Source organism: Vigna radiata, unplaced genomic scaffold, assembly GCF_000741045.1.
Source record: "Vigna radiata var. radiata cultivar VC1973A unplaced genomic scaffold, Vradiata_ver6 scaffold_253, whole genome shotgun sequence".
In the NCBI taxonomy this organism is placed as follows: Eukaryota; Viridiplantae; Streptophyta; class Magnoliopsida; order Fabales; family Fabaceae; genus Vigna; species Vigna radiata.
In genome coordinates this window covers 220,394-229,877 of record NW_014544138.1, presented here as the reverse complement: position 1 = coordinate 229,877, position 9,484 = coordinate 220,394, and the positions used below count along the sequence as shown (strand labels likewise).

Below are 9,484 nucleotides of genomic sequence, written 5' to 3'. Positions count from 1 at the left end.
ACGATATTTTACAATATTTAAACATCCTATATATACAATATTTTTACAATACTTTTAATAATGAATAACACGGAAAAATATATACAATATTTTAACAATCACTTAACTACTTCATCAAACACTTTTCATTGTTTAATATACACAATCATAAATAAAATCATAAAATATCCTATAAAAAACATCCTTTATGTAACTAAGATTTTTCAGTTTTTTTATATTAGTTATTTCAAAACTAAGATTTTTTAATTTTTTTACATTAATAAATACAAAATAAACACATGTTACTTAATAATTTAGATTCTTCAGTTTTTTAGTTTCTTTTATATCAATTGGTCCAATTATTATTGTTTCAATTTGATCGATCAAAATAATATGTTATGAGAATCTTAGAAGAAGAGGGTGAAAAATTAGGTGAGTCAATGAGCCAATCCGTTTAATCCACCAACCCGTGGTGGGTCGGGTCGGGTTCAAATTTTTTCGGCTCGTTAATAAATGAGCCAGGTTGAGTTGACTCACTAAATAGCCAACCCATGGTGGGTCGAGCCGGGTTACCTGTTTTGACAGCTCTAATATTACATGAATAATGATTTACATTTTCTAATGAAAATAATTTATCATCATTTATAAATATATTATTTTAATATAATAATATTAACATGTATATTAATGTATAAAATTATCACTTAATTTATTAAGATTTATATTTAACGTAAATTATTGTATTTGAAATATTATCTTAAAATAACCTTAATTTATTTATTTTTTAATTTTTTTACAATACAATGCACAAAATTGAACCTTTTTTTTTTCTTTCTACACATTTAAAAATCTTTTTAATTTAATTCATAATTATACTATTTTTATTGAAATTTATTATCATTACAATAAAGCTGTAAATTATTGATAGGTTTTACGGACGAATTTAAGTTTGTCAGTAATTATAATTTATCAGACAAAATTATTGACAATTTTTTTTTTAAAAATTGTGTATGGTCATATGGGAAAATTATTTGACGAAAATATTCGTAAGTATTGTTTGTCGATAGAAAGATCCATCGGTAATTAAGTGGAATGAAGATATAAAAAATTTGATATTCCTTTCTTACTTTCTCCACCAAAACGCATAACCTTTTCACCCAAAGTTGAGATCTACTTTCTCTCCCAAAACCAATGACTAAGACCCATCGTCACTGTGACACATCCTTTTAGTGAGCCTGACCTTGTGACATTGCCCACCCTATCCTAAGGTTGCAATCATTGAAAGGGGCTATTGTCTTATTAGATTGAAGACATTATTGCATTGGAATCTCTTTTCCCAGTTATGAGTTCCATTACCTAAAACTCAGTGGGTCGTTCGCATTTTTTCCAATCCCTTTACCCATTCATGTTTTTGTCTTTTAATCAACTTAGTCACCCTTTCATCATCGATTCATGCATTCATCCACTGATTAACATTGGTAAGTTTAAGGTTTTGACTTTAACTTAATGCATTTCACATATTCGTTCACTCATACGTCCATTTTAGCTGTTTGCATATGTTAGGATACAAACAAAGTCCCACATTGTATGGTACCAAAAGCAAATCCGTGAGGGTTTGACCTAGAGCGGACAATATCTTACCATGGAGACCTATATGTGTGTTGACTCTCCTTATAATTGGTATTAGAGCCGATGGTTCAGGTTTGGTGACTGGGTTCAAACGAGTATGTCTCTCCATGGTAAGGTGAAGCCTTGGTAGGTGGTCAGTGGAAGACAACCAGATGAATCATGGGAGATGGAAGTGGAGAACCATAGTCCTTTGTTTGGGGAGAGGATTGTTATGATACAAACAAAGTCTCACATAGGATAAAACAAGAGATGAACATAAATTTATATAGACATAAGATACCTCCATTGGTAAGAGGCCTTTTGGAGTGGTACCAAAAGCAATCCGTGAGGGTTTGGTTCAAAAGGACAATATCTTAACATGGAAACCTATGTGTGTGTTGACTCTCCTTACATCACAACCGTTTGATTTTGAATGTGGTTCTTGAATTGTAGATTATCATTTGGGTGGAAAATCCCACTACCATTTTTTTTTCTCTTTTGACAAAGGTGTGTCTCCAACCCGTGCTCCCATTTCAAGTGTATTTTAGTTCTATTTTTTTTATGTAAAGAATATACACTGTTTGTTGTTGTGGATAATGTACCTTTGTGTGTTTTCTAATCATCCAATTGTTAAGCATTAATTGGTGATGCATTGTAATTACTTTGATTGTAATAAATCTTCAACGACGTAATATCCTCACACAAGCCACACACTCCTGTATCAAATAAAAATCTCGTAACTTTCACTAATAACAACCAAAAGCTAAAAAGGAAGGCTAATATAAAGGAAAAAAGATTCAATTCCATAACTTTGCATTTCAGAACTAAAATTAATTTGTATGTGTTTGAATAAAGAAGAAATCTACATTTCAAAAGTAAAATCAGTTAGTAGGTGTTTTGTGTCTGATTTTTACTTCGACGACTTGGAAGATTATAGGTTTCGAATTGTAACATGAATAAGCATTATTTGTTTTATTTTTGTTCACTTAAGTAGATTTGAGGAAGAATAATTGAGAGGATTTGAGAGAATTTGAAGGTAAATTTTTTTGTTGTTTATTTGAATAGATTTGGAGGTAAGTGAGAGTAGATTTGGAAGTAAAATTTATGAGAATTAATGTAGGATTTTGTTTATGTGATAGATTAAAAAAATTTACTTCCAAATTCATTCCCACTTACCTCCAAATCTATTCAAATAAATAACAAAAAAAATTATCATCAAATCCTCTCAATTATTCTCCTCCAAATCTGCTCAAGTGAACATAGGATTAGTAATGAATTCAAAATTGTAATTAAAAATAAACACTACGAAGAGAATATGGGAAAATCAAATCAATTTTTTCCTTCATTCTTTATGTTTATAGTCATAATTTTGATAATGATTTTCTCACATACAATTTTAATATAGAGAACAAATGAACTTTACCTTTAAACCTATTCTAGACAAGAAAGAAAGTCCAAAAACTCAACATGCCTCAACCAAGTGATTAACATAGTTTCACACAAATCGAGATAATGTTTCAAGCATTCATTTGATTAGTTTCTGCAAACAGTAAGCCATACTGTGTATGTAAGGTTGTGTAAATTATAAAGATTAAATATACAAGGGCAAAAACCTAAAATATGGATAAGTAAACCTAAAATATAACAGGCACAATCAAATTTGAATTAATTCTGTCATTATTTTAAAATAATGAAACTCAGCTCATGATCGTCAACAAGTCCATCCTCGACTTAGAAAAGTGACACTTTTGACTGCCTTTTATTCTTTGGAATATTACACATCGCGGGTTGGTATTCATTTATGAAGTCAACAAGTCCACCCTCCACTTAGAAAGTGACAGACTTGATTGCTTTATATTGTTTGGAATATTACAATTGAAAAATATCCATTGACAAAACACTTAACATACATCTAAAAAGAAAATAGAAAAATGATATTTTAACATCATTTTTTGACACCATTTTGACACTGTACACGTGTCAAAATGTAGTTGGACAATTTCAAATTAAAAAAAGCTGAAGTAAGGATATATTTAGAAGAGAAAAACCAAAGTTTACTTTTTAAATATCATTTCTCAATAAAATAAAAGTAAAAGTAGGTTTAAAGATCCAAAATAATAAGTTAAATTACAAAACAATTAAAAAAAATAATAAAATAGAAGAGTAATCACTGTTCATGGTTAGTTAAAGTCAAGCCACCAATGCTGTGATGAATATGAACCATTCAATCCGTCATCTAGGATAACTTATTAGATTGGTTTTCTCATATAATATGTAGAATTGTTTTTAATAATGGCAATCAATCTTGTGAATTAAAATGGCATTAACTTCCTCGACTCTGGCATTCTTGACATCATTCCTTTGCCTGTGTACGTTTTGTGTTAATGCAGTCATTCACAAGGAATTTTTGCATACAGGACAATCAATGGGAACCTCAGACTCCGTTGTTTCTTATAACGGGAAGTTCGAATTGTGCTTTTTCACCAGAGTCAGAGATAACTCAACCAAGTACTACGTTGGTATACGGTATAACAGGGCCCCAAACGACAGGAACAAGATTGTGTGGGTTGCTAACCGTTACTACGCATTTCAAGCACCATCAGCAGTTCTTACCATTCAAGATGGAAATTTGGTGATCAAAGATGGACAATTTATATACAGTGTCAACAAGGTTTCAAACAATATCAGTATCTATGCCATGCTCTTGGATTCAGGAAACTTGATACTGCTGAAAACCTCAAATAAACAGATTTTTTGGCAGAGTTTTGATTATCCAACGGACACCCTTTTACCCATTATGAAACTAGGAGATGAATATGATGCAGGAAGCAATTTTTCATTGCGAAACACTTGGTCATTGCGATCATGGACAAGTGCAGATGACCCTGCACCTGGAGCTTTTTCCCTTCAGTATGATTCCGGCAGGTTCAACCTAATCATCAACAATGGTTCTAATGTTTCCTGGATTGACGACAGGTACAACGATACTATTGGCAAAGTTTTTGGACAAACCGGTGTGTATACGAACAGCTATTTCACTTTGCCAGTTGTTAATGACTCTAGGCTGGTACTAGAAGTGTCCGGTGAGCTCAACCAGGAGTATTGGTCTGACGAAAAACAAGTTTGGATTTCTAGTCAGTCGACGAAGTGTGCTAACAATTTGTGTGGAGCCTTTTCCATCTGTAACCCGAAAGCTCTTCGCCCTTGTGACTGTCTTTATGGTTTCAGGCCCTCTGATACTGATTCTTGGAACAATGGGAAGAAATCCGCTGGCTGTGTAAGGAACAAAGGCTTATCTTACTGCAGTAACAGTGTTAAATCCAACGATAAATTCAAGCAACTTTATTATGTGAAATCACCAACTTTGGACAGTCTCACGAAAATCAATACAACAACAACAAGAGAGTGTGAAAGTACTTGTTCTAGAAATTGTTCTTGCGTTGCTTACGCTTACTATGTGAACGGAGATTGCCAGTTGTGGCTTGGTTCGGTATTGAACCTAAAGAACGTCTCAACAGATGTAGCCAATTCTGATGATAGCAATCCAATTTTTTACCTAAGACTTGCTGCCGTGGAAGTCGATACTTTGGGTAAGTTCAAGAAGCGTACTTTTCTAGACTTTGTGTGTTTCTCAGAGTTAGGAAGACAGAATCCTAAGTTCTTTTTCACTCAACTGCTACTTCTTTCTCTTTTTTCGCTAGAATCACTTCACTAAAAACTTAGATAAATTTATCAGTCAATACATGAATTTTTATAGTTGATAAATTTTCTCTGCAGATTCGAACACAACAAGAGAAAAAGAATCACGACATACTTCTGTGAGCAAGATCCTACTTCTGATTGTTATATTGATCTCCTTTGTAGCGTTTCTTATATTGGGCCTTTTAGTTTACTGGATTAGAAAGAAGAGGAGAAAAGGTAAGAAAGAAACAGGTTTTCCAAGTAAATTCAGAGTATGTTAACTTATGAACTAACTTTCCTCAATCTGCAGGGGAAGATTTGCTCCATTTTGATATAAGAATGAGCATGAAAGTTGAAGATTCTGAGCTTACTGAATCAGATAGGAGTGCCAAAGTGAAGAAGGAAGTCAAATTGCCTTTATTCAGTTTCGAGAGTGTTGCAGCTGCAACTAATAATTTCTCAGATGCAAATAAACTTGGTGAGGGAGGCTTTGGACCCGTTTACAAGGCATGCTCAAAAACTCTATCCTCTCTATATAAACAGCTTTTACCATATAGACAGCTTTTACTACGCCATATATGTGACTTATACTAAGAAAATACAGGGTACATTATTTAATGGGGATGAGGTTGCTGTGAAAAGACTGTCACGGAGATCTGGTCAAGGATGGGAAGAGTTGAGAAATGAAGCTGTGTTAATTGCAAAACTCCAACACAACAATCTTGTTAGACTTCTTGGTTGCTGCATTGATCAAAATGAAAAGATGCTGATTTATGAATTTATGCCTAATAAAAGCTTGGATCTTTTCCTTTTTGGTTTGTATCCTACAGTCTCTGAACTCTCTTAAATATGATCCCATCTGCCAAACTTAAACTTTGGTTGTGACATGACATCTTCAATGATGCATAGCAGATGCAACAAAGAAACAGATGCTAGATTGGGGAACAAGAGTCAGAATAATTGATGGGATTGCCCAAGGAATTCTTTATCTTCATCAATATTCAAGGTTTAGGATCATTCACCGAGATTTAAAAGCTAGCAACATATTGTTGGACAGCCATATGAATCCCAAAATATCAGATTTTGGATTGGCAAAAATATTTGGTGATAATGAGCTTCAAGCAAATACAAACCGAATAGTTGGAACATAGTAAGTCAATTAACTACAACTACTGGTTTTCTTTACATGATCAACCATCTACTAATTAATCTACCTTATGCTCAGTGGTTACATGGCTCCTAAATATGCTGTAGAAGGACTCTTCTCAGTAAAATCGGACGTGTTTAGTTTTGGGGTCCTTTTGTTGGAGATTGTAAGTGGCAAGAAGAATACTGGCTTTTATCAGACGAATTCCTTCAATCTTCTTGGATATGTGAGTTTCTAGATTCCATCCATTTGCTCTTCTCTTCATTTGCATTTTCACATTCAAATTGATTTCATGATTTGTGCATGTTTTAAGCCTTTTTACAAATGGTATGTTATGGCCTAATGAGTTTTCTATTTTGAGAAAGGATTCATCAAAGAGAAATTACATAGATGTAATCTGAGTTCAACCCATATAAAAGATTAATACTACTTTTAATCTAACATCTTAAGACAAAGAGTTTATGGTATTATTTCTTATATAGTGTGCAACTTAGACTCACTTAAATTCTCATCATGAGATGGAGCATACAAAATCATAGTGCCATACCTGAATATGCTCCAAACTTTCTAATTTTGAGGTTGCTTTGTGTTAAATCTTGAAGGCTTGGGATCTTTGGACAAGAAATTCAGGACTGGATCTAATGGATAGTGCATTAGATGACAGTGATACTTTAAGTAATAACAGTCTGCATACTGTGCCAAGATATGTGAACATTGGACTTCTTTGCGTTCAAGAAAGTCCAAAAGATAGGCCAACCATGTCTGATGTTGTATCAATGATTGGGAATGACACTGTGCTTCTTCCTTCTCCTAAACCACCTGCATTTCTAAAGGTAAGAGGTGATTATAGTTCAACATTGCCCTCCTCCACCACAGAAAGATTTTCAGTTAATGTTATCACAAATACAACTCTGGAAGCAAGATGAGTGACTATAAAATCCTATTCCTTGTTCTTGGATTAGACAACAGCTCTTTTCTATTGAAAGTTTTCTGTATCAATTTCTACTTCCCTTATATATTAACCACGAAATCAGGTTATAAAAAACTGAGTCTGAGTCAAACAGTTAAGTGATTATTAAAAAGATAATCATACTTTGAAAACATTTTAACATTATCTGTATCATTTTGTGTTAGGGTATAAGGTGGGAGGATATTCGGTATAAGTTAATTAAAGTAAATAAATATAGTATAGGTTAATTAGAGTAAATAAATATATATTCCAAGNAAATATTTAATATAAGATATTCAGTATAAGTTAATTAGAGTAAATAAATATAGTATAAGTTAATTAGAGTAAATAAATATATATTCTAGGGAAATATTCAATATAAGATATTTATAATTAAGGATATATGCTAGGATAATATATGGGGAGATATTTATATATAGGGATATTTATATTAAATGCAAATATATTCTAGGGAAATATTTAGTAAGAGATTGACGGGAAATAATTAGTATAAATAAAGTTAGAGTCTAGGGTTAAGGGTATGCTTTTGAATTGTGAGTTTTGTTAGAGAGGTTATGCTCTCAGGTGACTGACGGAGGTTATGCTCCCAGTTATTGGTTATTTTCTTTGATACAGTATTTCCATTCAATAAAAGAGGTTTATTTATCTATTTGTCCATTATTAATTCTTTGTGAGAGTGTGTGAGGAAGGCGCTCTAGATACGTTCCATTCTCGGGTACATAACCATTGGTCCGACCTGCCGGATCGATAGAGAGGAGTGAAAGGCCAGCCGGATACCGATTGATGGAAATCAAAGACACCATGGAGGGAAGAATGAATGTAGTCGAAGGGAGACTAAAAAAAGTGGAGGCAACAATGCAGAGTGGGTTCCAAGAACTGTGGAAGATGATTGAAGGATTAAACCAACAACGAGAACAAGACGTAGAACAGAGCCAAGCCTCTGTTCAAGGCTCACTGAAGGACAACGGGAGCGAGAAGGGTGAGGGAGCAAGCAATGGGGGAAAGAACGAACCGAACGGTAATGTTGTGGGAGGACCGGACGGTATGGGACGACCAGAGGAAGAATTAAATTGGAGAAAAAGGGTGGAGTTACCCGTTTTTGAGGGATGTGATCCGTTGAATTGGATCAATAGGGCGGATAAATTCTTTGAGTTGCAAGGAGTATCGGAGGAAGAAAAGCTACGTCTTGCCTACATCTGCATGGAAGGCAGTGCCGGATTCTGGTTCAGATTCTGGCGGGAGCAGACGGGAAACCGAACATGGACAGGATTGAAGGGGGCGTTGGTGTTGCGGTTCGGAGGAAGAAACCAAGGACCAGTCTTTGAAAGACTGGCGGCTATTAAGCAATCAGGCTCTGTGGAAGAATACATCCAAGATTTTGAAATCTTGGTAGGCCAAACGAAAGGGGTTGCCAAGGAACAACTGATGGGGTACTTCATGGCAGGATTGCGGAATGAAATATGGAATCAAGTCCGACTCCTTGATCCGCAGGAGCTAATGGTAGCCATAAGGATGGCGAGGGATGTGGAGGAAGTCCAAGGCGGCATGAAGACGGGCAGTGGGAGTATGAGCAGAACTCAACCCTGGGGCAAACCGAACGGAACAGGAATGCAATTAGAAAGCAGTCGTTCCAACCAAATCCGTATGGGAAGTGCAACAGGGAACCGGACGGGATCCACGGAAAATGGGGAAATTGGAGGAAGGGAAGGAGCGCACAGGATAGACCGAACCCCCAACAACAGGGAAAGAAACGTACGGAACTTGCCGCATGCGGAGTATCTGAAGAGAAGGGAAGAAGGGAGATGTTTCAAGTGTGGGGGACCGTTCGATCCAGGCCACCAATGTCCCGAACGGAGTCTGCGGATGACAATATTAGCCGAAGATGAGGAAGATGAGGAGGGAGGGCCACCACCCGAGCCTCCAAACCTGAATTGATGAAGAGCCATGAGATCAAGCTCCCCGATTCCAACCTTGAGGACAAGGTTGTTTTGCAGCGGGGTGTAATGTTAGGGTATAAGGTGGGAGGATATTCGGTATAAGTTAATTAAAGTAAATAAATATAGTATAGGTTAATTAGAGTAAATAAATATATATTCCAA

General features: G+C 35.0%; 1 protein-coding gene across 1 annotated transcript; it reads left to right on the top strand.

Moving 5' to 3' along the window:
• The first annotated feature begins 3,904 nt into the window (after window positions 1–3,904).
• On the top strand, window positions 3,905–7,518 carry LOC106755372 (G-type lectin S-receptor-like serine/threonine-protein kinase At1g11300). Its single transcript, XM_014637518.2, has 7 exons — window positions 3,905–5,177; window positions 5,365–5,505; window positions 5,579–5,775; window positions 5,873–6,083; window positions 6,181–6,418; window positions 6,494–6,641; window positions 7,018–7,518. Exons 1-7 carry the CDS (start codon window positions 3,905–3,907, stop codon window positions 7,339–7,341), a joined length of 2,532 nt encoding a protein of 843 aa, XP_014493004.2. The 3' UTR covers window positions 7,342–7,518.
• The last annotated feature ends 1,966 nt before the right edge of the window (window positions 7,519–9,484 follow it).